This window comes from Balearica regulorum, chromosome 7 (assembly GCF_011004875.1).
Source record: "Balearica regulorum gibbericeps isolate bBalReg1 chromosome 7, bBalReg1.pri, whole genome shotgun sequence".
NCBI lineage: Eukaryota > Metazoa > Chordata > Aves > Gruiformes > Gruidae > Balearica > Balearica regulorum.
The window spans coordinates 23,555,524-23,570,250 of NC_046190.1; the positions used below are offsets into that span (position 1 = coordinate 23,555,524).

The 14,727-nt window shown below is 42.9% G+C and overlaps 1 protein-coding gene across 1 annotated transcript in view; it reads right to left on the reverse strand.

The window, feature by feature from the left end:
- The window catches only part of NDST2 (N-deacetylase and N-sulfotransferase 2), a 136,653-nt gene that overhangs the window by 21,965 nt on the left and 99,961 nt on the right, over positions 1 to 14,727 (reverse strand). The window contains 5 exon segments of the mRNA XM_075758595.1: positions 1,989 to 2,753; positions 2,755 to 2,793; positions 2,795 to 2,911; positions 2,913 to 2,965; positions 2,968 to 3,394. Of these exon segments, the coding sequence (XP_075614710.1) occupies positions 1,989 to 2,753; positions 2,755 to 2,793; positions 2,795 to 2,911; positions 2,913 to 2,965; positions 2,968 to 2,983 (990 nt within the window). The 5' untranslated portion in view covers positions 2,984 to 3,394.

Genomic DNA, 14,727 nt, shown 5'->3' on the forward strand with positions numbered 1-14,727 from the left:
ACAGATTATGCCTCCATTTCACCCTGTTAAAACCCAAACAAAGCATCTTTTGGAATTATCTTGTATAGGTTTTGTGGGTTTTTTTTAACATCACTAGAGCAGCCTTCATTTCCAAGAGCTTTGGCCACCTATCTCCTGTTTTCTCACATGAGTCTGTAACTTGCACAAACACTACAGAGGTGAGAATCTCTGCTGGTTTTGACTAGAAGGTGCAGGGCCTGCTTAGGACCAAGATAAGATTGGACCCTTCAAAAAAAAAGCTTTCAGAGCATTTCAGCACCTCAAAACACAAGGACATTGCAGTGAAATGAAGAAAACATTAGCATTTTCCTTAAATAAGTATCATATACAAGTGTTCCATTTTTCTATACCTGTTTGCTTAGAGAGTTGTGGTCAAAGGTGGCTTTAAAGAATTATTAAAGAATGATGCAAGTAAAATAAATAATGGCATGCAATCAGAGCTGCTTCAGGCATGCAGCTTCAAATGATCTGAAAAGATAAAGCTGGCTCCAAACAGAATGCAAGGGTTTCCTTTGCCCCAAGGGAATCAGAAACAGAACTTAAAATCTCAAAGACCTGAAAAAATGGAGAGGAACTGAGATATGTCCTGCACGGATGCATAAAACATGTAGAAAAGGTGGTGAGGCTCCTAGTGAGGTGGAAAAGTGCTCTTGGGAATATGTAATGGATGAGGTTCAGTTCAGGTAAGGGGACACGTGTGTATAACAGTAGTTTGTTTTATACCTTGGCCTCACGTGTTCTGTGCCCTTGGATGAAAGGTTAAAGGGTGCTTCACTTTGAAGTTCTTTAGGAAACATGCTAAGACAGCTGCTATCACAGGCTTATTGTCATCATGGCTGGTACCCCAGGAACTCCAACCAGGACCTATCTAACGGCAAGCACTAAATAGGAATCCAGAGTGAAAGGCCGAGGGCCTCATACCTCCGGGAACAAACAGCCTCAGCAGATCTGGAGAAACAGGCAACGCACCTGCCTCAACAGCTACAAACCAAAACTGATGGGGAAGATATAAAGGCAAGCCCTTGGCTCGATGAGGCAGCACGAGTACATGTATCACAGACTTAGGAGAACACTATCACATACTTTCAAGGACACAGAAAATTACAAGGAGCACTTAGTTTCTTACCTTCTTCCTACTTGTTTTCTCCTTAGCCTGTCTGGCTTCCCTCTCCTCCACAAAATCTCTCTCTGTGCCTTTCCCACATCCTTTCCTAACAGGTCACTGTATTACTCAAGGAACTGCCAAGGAAAGCAAACCACAAAGATGGCATCTCTTCCCCATTTGCGAGGCCACAGAGACGGTTCTCATGAAGGCTTGGTCTGAGCATGTCTCCCTCGTGAATTTTTGGATATTCCCTGCCCAGGGATGGGGGTGGCTGGTGGAGGATATGAGGGAGGTGCAACGAAGGGTGAGAGAAAACCTTTCTTCTCCCAGTTTGGTCATGTCCTGAAAAGCCAGATGGCCACAACATAGACTACAGCAGTTTACACCGCATGGACTGGCTACAGTATTGCAATGTAATATATATAGTTTATATATATATATAAAAAATAATAAATAATACTATAATAAATACAATTTTTCTGTTCTATTCTAACACAACTTGCCTTTTCCTTTTGAAAGGTAGAGTTTACAGCTACAAATAGGTGGACAGAGAAAACCTACATGTGTTTGTTCCCTGTGTCAAAGGGGAAACAGGACAGACTACCACAGGCATCCTCGTGAATTCAGAGAGGCCAGTTACAGGTCCCAGAATGAAAAATGCTCCGTTTAAGCCTGTAAAACTGTTGAGATCATCACATAGGGTGCTTCCATATCTTTGCAGGCTACTTCTCTGTTTAAAATGAGAACAACTACAGCTATCAACTCTTTCACTCAAATTAAATGCAACCTTGACTTTCCTGGCATACCACACACCACAAACTAGAAATTTGTCTGGGGTCTGTAATTATTCTGGGGATTTTACCTCTACATCAGACACTTTCATGCGAGTGCCCTCTTTTCCCACAAATATATCATCAATGTCGACGAGGATATAGCGATCAAGTGTAAGACAGAGGCGCTTGCCAGTCAAATAGGCAATGGCATCCACGAAAATGAGTTTGTGCAGCCAAAAATTGAGGTTATTGCCAAAGAGAACCCGCTGAATCCCATCATGCAGACCCAGGTCCTGCACCACCGTGGCATGCAATGCTTTGTGGGTGGCTAGGTGAGGAATGGACTCCGAGGACTTCGTGCTGGCCAACAGCACTGGCTCATAGGTGCTGTGGTTTGACTGGAACACAGTCCAGTCATCACCAGGCAGGGGACCCTGCTCAACCTCATTAGCCCGGGTGACGTAGAGCAGGGGAGCACTAGGGTTGATGTGATAGTCTCGCAGCCCCAAGTTGGAATGTAGGAAAAGGGGGAACCCCTTGAGCTGTGCACTGAGTAGGCTGTTCTCGTTGGCTTTGAAAAAGCCTATAATCCCCACGCCATACTCTACACAGTATTTGTCCAGCAACTCTCGGTTCCAAGCATCTAGGTTCACATATTTAAGGATGTTCTCATAGATAATAAGAGCGTAGCGTCCCCTATCTTTGTCTGTCAGAGTGGGCATATCCCCTTTGCCAGGGGCGATCTCTGTCCTGTATTTAAACCGGCTAGATTCCAGGATGGCCACTATTTCCTGCCCCAGCTGGGAGTAAATGCTTTCCACAAAGACTAGCACCACAGGATCTGTGCGTGAGGTGGTCCACCGATTTCGTGAGCCTCCAGTTGGCTTGTGGGTGGGATCAAGATGCGGTGCTGGTTGCTGCAGTCACTGAATGGCAGGGGTGGCGGCTCCTTGATTTTGGGACTGTTAGTGACGTAGTAAGCCAGGATGCACATGGAAACCAGGCTGAATGCAAATGAGCAGCAGGATCAATCTGTGGAGCTCCAGCTGCCGCACGTGCCGCACTACTTCCACAACTGAATCATGGTGAGGCGGGCTGCCCACCCCCTCCTCACACTCTGCACCCACGTTGCTCTCGAGTCTCCAGTGCTGCTGTGGCAGTACCCAGGAGCAAGCTCACGAAAAACAAAGAGCAGCTGCGGAAAGAGACAAAGCTAAAGCAAACAGCTACACGGCTAGACTCCAGGGATCTGCCATTTATCTCAAGTAAACCATGGCCCTCAATTCCCATTGCTCTTTTGTGTGCTTCCATCTTGGTTCCTCTCCTCTCACTCAGGAAAGCCTTTGGAGGAGCGGGTTTCCTGAATCTCGGTCTCCAATAGCAAATCAGTCTGTCATCCTGTGTACAAGTGGGTTTCAGCTCAGCCTTCGCCAGGTGTCCTGTTTCTCCATTTAGCTGTTTCGCATTCACATGAATGGCACCTTCTCTTTGCATCCTGCAATTTAAAAAGAGAAAGTCAATTCTCAGTATGAATTCATGGTATTTAACGGGTTTGAGATGAAATGGCAGGATCAGCAGGTGCTAGGTGGGCAGCATTGCTTGCCTGTCAACAGGCAGACCCGTTTTCCTGGGAAGTGACGCACACCATTTGTGCGGGAGTTTGGCAGAACCACCATAACGGCCTGTGGAAGAAAGGTCCTGACAGTGCACCAGGGACTCAGCATTTGCCTTGGGTGAGATTCTCACACACTACAGCAAACCAAGCCGGTGTACCTGGCCTTCCCCCACTCCTCGTTACGCCACCGAACACAAAACAGGACCCCCTTTTATTCTAGCCTATATTTCAAAATTAAGAGGAGGAGGAACAGCCCTCACATTCTGTATCTTGTGCTGTTCTCATACTAACGATGATGTGTCTGAGTCCTTGCCAGTGACTTCCTAGGGCCCTTGGGATACGGCTGTCCTGAACCCAGCAGGATGCCTCAAATTCCCACCGGCTCTCTTGCCCCACAGCTCCCAATTTATATGCTTTCCACCTCTCTCTACAGGCCACCCCACTGGTCCTGGGAAATCATGTTCTTCCAGAGCTTTCAAAAACACAGATCTGGACAGCCATCATCCCTCAGGCATCACGGAGCCAGGGGCACAGGCTGCCCATGCACTGCACACCTAATTGCTGCCAACTGATTCAGTGGGACTTGGAGAAGAAACATCTCCTGAAACCTTCCCTCACATGCCACTGAGAGCATGAAGCCAGTTTTAAATCACACAACAGCACGACGTAAAATTTGGGTTGGTCTCAAATACGTGAAGCTTCTTGTTACGAAGCTCTCTCACCTCCTGCTTTGTGTTTATGACAGCAGACTTTTTCACCATATGTTGTTATTTTTCCAGGATAAAATGCTCAACAAAGCCAACACACACCAAGCCCTCTAAAAAACATAAACACCAGGGAAAGTAACTAAATCGCTCCTTGGTTTAAAAATAAAATAAAATCACTGTGTAGTTTTTCCTCCCTTACAAGAAGTGTGACCTTACCTACAGCAACAACAGCCAGGTGTGTGTTACTTGGGATACAGGCACATTTTTGGGGAGCACCTGCTGCCCTTCCAGTACAGTACAAGGACAACCTGAATACCAGATGTTCTCACAAGTCAGCCATGCCAAAATGAGCTCTCTGTAAAAGTTAAAAACACCCTTTTTCTCTGAAAACCTTTCTTCCTTACACACCCATGCTCCTGCAGACATGTGCTCCACCACATACAATCCCTCTAACCACCTGCTCAACTGGCACAGCATACAACACCAAGAGCAACAATAACAAAAAAAGTACTACCAAAACAGTTCTTCATCCGTTCTTTATTCCTCCCATTTTTGAGCCTTTTTGTTACTATCATTCTGATAAACAAGGAATATTAGAAGACTAGGTTTGTCCATGAGTTTAAGACAGACATAAGGTTTTTTATATAGTGAAGTCAGGTTTAACAACTAGCTCCACCAGAAAAGAATCTACTTGTGAGACATGCTTATTTTGCTCCACCAGAAGTTACTTACGAGACAGATGCTTATTTTGTAATGTGTATTACTAACAGAAAAAAATCCCTCTGAGTCAGGGAAAATATCAGTTCACAGATGAGGCCAAAGTCCCCTCTAAAGACTCCCACCAGGCTGTTTTCCAAACTGCTGGTGCAGCTTGAAGCAGAGACAAAAAAACCTAGCATATTTTCTATGAAGAGACATAATATTGCTAACTTTGTGACAGCAGATTGAAAAGAGTCAGAGTGCTCTTTACATAAGCCTTATAATGATCATTAAGTATTATCTCAAATAACTTCTATGCTATAAGCTCAACAGTGCAGAGACAGGCTTGTGTAGTGCACAAGGAAACCTTAGCCCCGATGAGGTCTTCAGAATAGCTGTAGACTGTAAATGTAAAGTATATTACAGAAATAATTTTCCACTGAAGAAACTGAGACACAGCAAATCTTATTGAAGGTCACACTGCAAGGGAGCAGATGAATCAAGATTTAAAAATTAAAAATCTCTGTTCCCCAGACTCCAAATGGATCAAGTCTCCATTCCCAAATGGCCCTCTGTAATGACAGAGCTGGCTTTGGAAATCCAGCTCAGCCAGCAACAATAAGCTGTTTTTTTCAACAAAGACAACCGATCATCTTCCACTTTTGCCTCTAAATACTGTTAACTTTTTATTGAAAAAAGGACAAGGGAGAGAAGAGGAGAAAATACTATGGGAAGATGTAAAAAACAGATTCAGATAGGTTTTTTTCTGTTTTTGTTACTGAAGTGACAACTGATTTTGAATGTATGACACTCTGGACTGAGTGCAGGATACAGCTTGTAATTTCAGTTTCAAGTCAAGTTCAGTCCCAGTGATACACTGGGACTGCCAGTGCATCATCAGCATAGTACCCCAAAACGTGCCATCTTTCAAAAGCAAGCAGGAAGATAACCTTTCCACCTTCAAAATGAGCCTTTATCATCCCACTGACTCTGCAAGGAGGCCCTGATGTCACCACCCTCATTCTTGGCATTAGAGCTCCAAAGTCGCACTGAACTGTGGAGAAGCAAGAGCCAGCGGAGACAGAAGTTAGCAGGGCAGAGAGTAGTTAGATAGAAACGTCTAATAAATGCTGTATCTTTTTTATGAGGTGAATTCCCTGTAAGACACAATGTATACACAGCTCCATGCATATCAGCTGCTATGAGAAGCGGTCTTCATTCTACTCCTGTGCAACAAATTAATACAAAACAACTCCACTCAAATTTCTACATACTCAATTTGACTGAGAAGACTGAAAATTGCAAGTCAGTGTCTTCCCAAATAGCTCATTTCCTTTTGCTTTTAATCCAATTGGATAAAACAGAATAATTAGAATATTTGGATTCAAAGATTCACTATCTTAACATTTTTTAGACAAGAAGTTGTTTTTGCAGGAGAAAATAATGTAAAGAGGGACTTTAAGCTCAGGAGCCCATGTGCTGCCTGCCAGAAATTTCCAAAGCAAGTGTTTCTGGGGTAGAATCCATAATGTAAACATCACAGTAACAGTAAGAAAATTGAGAGTATGCTAATCTATGCAAAAGTCTGGTGAAGTACTGTACTACTTTTACCACTCTTTATCCCCAAAACATCAACCTGGAAAACACTTCTCGCTGGTTACACTCACTCACCTCTCCTACTTCATTTTTAGTGTTGAACTGAGTCTCTATTTGCAAGAGCTGCAGCTTCAGTTTCCTGGTTATCAGTTTAAAGATGAAAATCACAAGGCAACTGGGATTATTCTGTAGAATAAGGATGAAACCAGAGTTTAAGCAAGGCTGCCACACCTGCAGTGCCCAGCTGAGGGGCAAGAGGGAGAGGAACCCCCTTGCTGGGCGCTTCTGAATCACAGCAGTGTTTTGATAACAATGACCCATTCAAGCCTCTAGCGAAGCTCCCAAACAAGCCCCCATTTGTTGTATGGGTGAGCTCAAAAAACAAATTAAAAAAAAAAGGCCTGTATCAGATTGCCTGCTCCAAGAATCTGTCAGCTCCGATCTCTTTAACAAGGCTTCACTGCCAGAGGGCATGCCAGCTGGCAGGGTATGCATTTAGCTCTTTGGGGACCACATCAGCTGGTTTAGGCTCAAATGAAAAGAAAAAAAAGGCAACAAAATATATACAACCAAAATTTATATTAAAAGGTGAGAGAGCTGTCAGAAAACCACCCATATCTAAAATACAAAACCCAGAAGGATCTATTCTGGAGAAACAAAAGGAAAAAAGAAAAAAAAAACACACTGAAAATTGATCCCTCTTAAGAAAAGCGAATACCTGTGCCTTCTTTTAAAATCAAACTCCTTGGAATCTAGCACCACCACCAAAAAAAAAAAAAAAAGTTTTTAGATAAATTAAGGTCCATTCTGAACTCCTGCCCGGACTGCCTGAGCGTGAATTGCAGGAGGCGGCAGTCAGAATGCGTAGCAAGGATGAAGTGTTTCACCGGTGCAAGGAAGCAGGCTCAGCAGGCTCCCATCCTGTCAGAAAAGCATCGCTAAACCAGAGAGCATCAGCTGTAATGTCAGCTATCTCACAAATCACCAGCATTAAGACAACGCTTTATAAAATTAGATGTTCTGTTTCCTAGTGATATACAGTATTAATGTGAAACATAAACCGTTTTGTGAATTATCAGCTGCTAAGCCACATGGCAACTGATGTGATATGAAAGCAAGATAGCAATCAGAATTGTGCAGTTTTAATGTCTGATCTCCAGATATTTCCAACACTTGAAATTATTGTGGGGGATCAGTATAAATGCTTAAGACCAGCACTTGTCCCAAAACCAGCGACCAGAATACATGTATTTGGGGCTGCTGGTACATTCATCCCAAGACATCTTTATCAAGAACTTCTGTCCTTTATAAAACTCCTCTCTAGCTGAGCCACAGAAGGTCTTACCAACCCTAAAAAACCAGTGTCACAAGTACGTTTCCCCAGTCCTTTTATTATTCATAATATAACCGCTCTTTCTGGAACGCACAGCAGCAGGATCTTGCCTTTGTCCACAACAGCTCTAATTGAGAGGTTTTCTTTGGCACTTCTGTGAGACGATTGTTGCCTTGGGCCCCAGAGGGACTGCAGTAATTGAGTTACACAGTAATCAGAGAGGAATCTGATTGATTTTCCAACCCATTCCACTTTAATGGTGTCATCATGACACAAAATTGTCTGCTTGATTATTAGACACCACAGCCCCTCCCTTGTCTGTGGTGGTATCTGTATGCCAGGCGTCCGGTACAGCCCCCCTCTCTCATGAAGGTGGGGAACCTGGCAAGGAACTTCAGCAGAGCACAGTAAGCCACATGGCAAAAGAATTAGCAGACCCTCAGGAGAATGAACACTGGTTGTATTCCACATATTGGATAAAAAAAAATACTGTGGAAATTACAGCCACCATTGTAATGTAATTGCCAACCAAGCTCATTTTTGGGCTCTGGCAGGTGTTTCAGCTAGCACCCACTGCCAGTCCAAATCCTGCAGTGAGAGACTGCCCAAGGAATACAAAACTCAGATCAAAGAAGCAAGAAACACTAACGGTGCCCCATGCTGCTCCAACAGACAGGCTTGCAGCCTCAAGCCAGCGCTGTGCTCTGCTTCAGCCAAGTGCAGGCATCGGTCTCTTTCGGTACAGACCTGTGATAAGCTGGAATGCTGCCAGCTGGCTTGAAACGTGTCAATCAGATATAAGAGGATAAGACCTGTGTGATGAAGTAATAATTATTTTTATTTTTTTATTATCATTTCCAGACAGGTATGTAACTTCCACACCTTCTGCAAGAGCAACAAACTGCAGTCCATGCTAAACAGATCTGGATGAACTCCTCAGCCCGCCTGGCCCGATGGAAAACCCAACCGCAGGCTTGAATTTTACCCTTGTGGCCAGTGCCGTGAATTTTGGAGGCACCATGAAGGCACAGATCTTGCAGAGGCCAGCTCATGCTGCCAGGCCAGCTCCACGGGGAGCTGCACAGGCATCACATGATTCCTGCAAGGCTCTTGGCTGTCAGGATATGTGATATATCCCTTCCACTGACACATAGTTCGCCGTGGATCTTTGTTCTCTTACTCCTTTTCAGTACAAAAAAAGAAACAACAGGTTTAGGTCCTTCCTGTGCCAGGTGCCAATGACAGAGGCACGGCCCAGCACTACCTGCTAGCAATGTAAACCAAGCCCTTTATTCTGAAAACAAAAGGTCCTCCTTATAAGAGCTTCCAGGAAATCTGGTTTTCAGGCTCCCTGCCTTCTCCCTATCATACTACGCTTGCTGCTTAGGGTCATTACAACTGACCTGACTAATTTGCAAAAGCAAGGATTTTCAAATTTTTACACTGGGGTATTTCCTCAAGTTGAACGTCAGCACCACAAGTCCTACATGTTTCACTGTCTCGGCACAGGATAAATTTGGAAAGGGAAACAGTTGTTGTCTTGTTTATCAGCCTGTCAAAAGATCAGATGTGCAAATCAGGAACCTGAAGAATTATTTAAAAAACAAACAAACAAACTGAATTCCAGACTTCACCAGTAGCTGATGCTACCTACTTAATGAAAATAATATGTAGCTTGGCAGCTGCACACCTTTCCTGGAATAAAACAGGAAAGACTACAAGTATCACATTAGCTGAAGTGCTCACAGAAGTCAGAGCTTTCCACAAGCTTAGGGGATGTAACTGCTCTGGGGCTGCACAGGTCCTCTATAATGCAACTGCTCTTACGAAAGGAAGGAGGCACTTTCCTCAGAGATAACCAAAGGGGCATCCCACTCCTTTATTTCATGTGCTTCTGAAGCTCTAACACCCAGGTATCAGGCCACCACAAGAACTACACCGCTTCATTCTGGACTTACCCTTCCTTCTGTTTCGTGGGCCTTCCCTAACGCAGAGGTCTACGCACACTCTGACCCTAACCCTTTTCCCAAACCAGGTGACAACGTGAGACACCAGCTCCTTTCTGCAGCCAGCCACGTGGGGCTGTGGGACAGAGAACGGAGTTAGTGCAGGTCAGAGCCTGCCATACAAGGGGCACTCTAAGTTGCTCATCCACTCCCACCCATGTGGGAAGCGAATATTTCAGTCACCCCAAATGGTGAGAACACACCATCTTCAGCCTCCTCCTTACATCGGTAATCCAACAAGTATACCCTATCATGGCAGAACATCTTCAACTCAGCTGTGAGAACAGGAAATAAATGCAGTTTCTTCTACATTAGATATGGACAAGGATCTAATTTCCATTCCCTCATGCACCCTGCTTATCAAAATTCAGATGAACGATCCTGCTGCAGAAAGCAAAATGTCTTCTCTGCTGCCTTCTCTTAAGTAACTTAATCAAGTGAGGAAATAGTCAAACTGTGGCAAAACCAAGACAATTCAGTGTCAGTCAGAGTTGAAGTGTCTTAATATGGAAATGTCCGTGATGAGAGTTTATCTGCAATTGCCATGAAAGCATCCCTAACCATTCTTCGAGTTACACTTAAAAATTTCACCTCAATTAGCAAGAAGCTGATCTTCTATATTCAATTGCTTTCTCCTGTCAGGTAACACATAGGAGCTAATCTTTTCCAATCTATTTTATCTAGGAGCATACAACAGCAGGAACAGGTTAATACCATTACACTGAAAGTTCATCCAAATTGACATCAGAAGAAAGCTGTAAGTATAACTCTACCAAAGCATAACACCTCAAGAAAGACTCTTGTGCTTACCTATTCTTGCATATTTGCACCAATACTCACAACAGTCAGAATTGCTGGGCTTGTAAAAGATGTGTTTCTCTGGCTGTGTACAGCTGCTTCCTCCCCTGCCTGCCTTTGGATGAGGTCATCTATTCAAAAGACCTCTATCCAGTGTGAAGCTCACAGTCTTTGTAGTTTCTAATGTTCAGTTCTCTATTACCTTGGTGTGATTGAATAAGTAAGTCTCCTGGACTCAGAAAACAAAATCCTCACATTTTTGCTATTGCACGACAGCTTCAACACAGTGCAAACTCTCTTCGTAAAAAGAAGGGGGAAATGATAGTAAGCAAGCGTATAAATCTGGCCTAGCAAAGACAAAATGAGTAAAAACCGAGCAAAGGGAAGAAGAGTGGAATGACTGCAAATGGAATTACTTGAGGCCTATTGGAGATTATGCAGGCTGGCTGAGACAGTGGTTTGGAGGCCTGGGTTTTGCAAGGCAGGAACAAAGTGCTCTCTACTGCTCTCACTAAGCCTTCACAGCCACTTGTACAATGAAAATAATCATCTGTTTTTTCACAAGGGTTATGGCAGAACAAGACCTGGGGGCTGGGGTGGTGGTAGTGAGGGTGGTGGTACGCAGACTGTCAGGTCTCTGAATGCCCTGCTCAGCCTCCACCTACTGACCCTGTGAGGTGTACCTGGGCTCAGGCCATGGCCTGAATGACAAGTATGCTCGGCCTTGCTGACCTGACTTTGGGACCTGTCCTGATGACTATGGGCTTGTCTGGATTCCAGATTGAACCTTGGGCTGTCACTGGACTGTCTCTGTTTGTCTTGTTGGGGTACTGTTGCTGAGGATGTTGCCATTGTTGGAGGAGGAGGAGGTGGATGAAGACCCTGGAGTCAGGACAACTCCAGTCTACTGAGGTCCTTATGCCTTGACGGACTCTGCAGCAAGCTTCACACACTCGTTAGTTTTCAATGCATGAAGGATATGCAAGTGACAGCAGGAGGGAGTCTGCTAGAGAAAACAGGGTGATAAAGAGTTGTGGCTATTGTTAGACTTCCCTGTCTTAATGTGGGTGGAATTATTTAATTTTCTCTCAAACCATCTGTGTTTGTAATTGTTACAAAATCAGAGCAACATAGGCAATGCACACTTATTTCCACACCACAGTTTACATTATGCCATGTTCACTACATTTTTAAACAAGAATTTCAACACTGTACCTTCTGTTCCCCTTTGTAGAAACCTTGTTTTTAGACACACAGAGAAATTAAACTTATTTCAAAAGACTTAAGTCTCAAATATATTGATTCATTTTAAACTGCACTGTAATTACACATCACTAGTTCTGCACCTTCCTCTCATTTTATAGACTTAATTGCTAAAGTGGGTGCTACATTCTTATATTTTTAATGACTCAACTGATTACGAGTAGAATTTTTTTCCGCTATGAAGCTGCAATCTTTAAAATACTCCTTCATGCAGAGTAAGTCCAGGACCTCATTAACAGTACACACAAACTCAGGAACAAAAGCTGCCATATTTGCAATCAAATCTACCCTCTCATAAAACCAAAGTTTTGTCAGGAAGGCTCAATAATGAGCAAAATGTACATCTCCACTAGGGACTTGCGGCTGAAGACAAAAGGATCTGGGTACTGAAAACCGCAAGGTATCCAATTATGCATTTTGGAGACTAAATCATCTATCCTGGAGGCTGTTTTCCAAAATGTACAGGTAGCAAAATTCCCAATAAAATGCATTCAACTACTGAAAATCTGATTCATTTTTCATTATTAACATGTAAACTATTTATGTTTTGAAGTAAGAAACTGTTTTTTTCCAGGAAGAAATTTAGTTTGTAAGTCCCCTTTTAATTTCTGCTAATGGAAAAATGTATGCCTAGCCTTATGTTGAAATTAATGGGGTTAGTCTTGTGTGCCATTTTGCAAGCTTGTATACGAATCCATAGGAATTAAACAATTATGAAACTATTTCTGTTTCACACATAGCAGTTTAGGTATGAGGTCAGATATTATCAGAAGTAAGACTTAAGAAAATGGAAGTATTCAGAACACTGTTTATTATGAAACGTAGTCTCAAGCAATGTTAATGTTTTCAGAGTTTCTTTTCCTTTCCTAATAAATCTTCAACCTGAGTTAAAATAGTTGAATTGAAACCAGAAAATCCCAGTAACTTTTTTTTTTTTTTTTTTAAATAAACGATCAGATTGCCTTGTCTCAGTTGGAATGGAAAGAACAGAATTGCCAGAAAAAGTGAAGTTCTCTCCAGGTGAAAACATGCATCAGCCTGCATGGTGAAGTGTTCAGTAAGAAAGAGAACCCACTTCTCTTGGTCTAGCCTGGTAGAAGTTATTCAGCCAATAAAATGCACTGCAAAAACCCAATGACTTGATCCACCGTTGCATACAACAACATAACCATTTACCACATGTTGTTTTACTAACATGGTGGGTCTTCTGCTTTGGCAATGTTTCTGTGGGAGGACTTATTCCACAAACAAGGACACAAAAATGCTTTATAACAGTAAGCAGATACATCTCCATGCCATGCCCCTGCGAGCTTCTCCGTGCTTGGAAAATAACAGCCACGGCACCACAATAACCACTACAGTGGAGCTCTGCAATGACAGCAATATTACTGAGCCACCACCAGGATTTGCCCAAGCCCTGTGTTTTCTACCACCATTTCATACAAGTTGATAAAACACAGCTGAAGCTTTGCCTATACAAACAGGCTAGCTGATGGCACTTGCTGTAATACAGGCGCTAATTTTCCACAGCCTAGCAATCATCTTAAGATAAAAAAAACGGCTGGTCTTTAATAGCATACGGAAAATAGTGAACTAAGTGAAAAATCTGCACTCAAAATGGGAAGGGGAATTTACTACTAATCATTGTATAAAGAGCTAATGCAAACAATGCTCAACAAAATAGTGGCAAATACATGGCTTTATCCTGCCATGTGTTCTATCTCACATTAAGAAACGTGATCCAGAACAACAGATATAGGAAAAGAAATCATACAGAGAGACAATTAGTCAAGTAAACAACTTGGGAATGACTGCTGGAAGAAACAGGTTTGCAAGAGGCAGAGAGAGGGAGGGAGGATTTGGCAGCAGAGACTGGGAGACTGTTCAGGAATAGGAGGCAGCGTGAAACAAAATGCAAAGCTGAGAGTAGGAGGAAGAGATAAAAGAAGGAGTGCACAGGGAGTCAGAGGGGAGTAGAAGAAAATGACAGCTCACATTGCTTAAGGAGGCAGAAACATAGCGCCTAAGACAGAATTTGCCTGAGACATTAGGTCTAGCTTACCTACTTTTAAAAACATAGGTTCTTTATTAATCAGAAGAAGCAGGGTCTAAAAGGCTTAACAGCTCTCTTCAAAGATGAATTCCAGCAGAAACACACTAGCATGCTTACAGCTTATATATTTAATGCTGACTTGAGAAAGGCTCATACAGTTTGCAAGTCTAAAAATGCACCATGTCTTGCAATATCCCAGACATACCACAGCATTATTTCATCCATATCCTGACTAAAGCCGCTGCTGGTTTGTTGTAAAATCTAATATGCTTGCAGTACTGTCTACCCACATTCATCCTTCCCTTTGTCCAGAGAGAAGCATTTGGGAGCACAAAGAAGGCAAGGACTGCGTTAGGCAGGAAAGTTGCCTCAACTACATTCTTAAAGTACCTTTCTGCCCTTTCAATTGTAAACCATTTTCCCATACAGAGCAAAAGCGTATTAGCTAGCTGACAGTGTAGATTACCTACATTAAAGAACACCACAATAAAACACTATAAATGCTGGAATTTCATCATTAATGTTGAAATCTCAAGTACAACGTGCTAATTGATCTCAGTGAGGTAACAGATACTTTATAGTTTTCAGACCACTTAACACTAAAATCTTGTGCGCAGATGTGATGGGAGAGAAACAACCGCATTTAGAGCATTCAAGAAATTCAAACTCAACTTTGCAGCAACACTATAACTAAATAATTAATGCTTTTTAGTAGCCCCAGATTACATTAACGCTATACTTCCAGACAAAGACTTTTT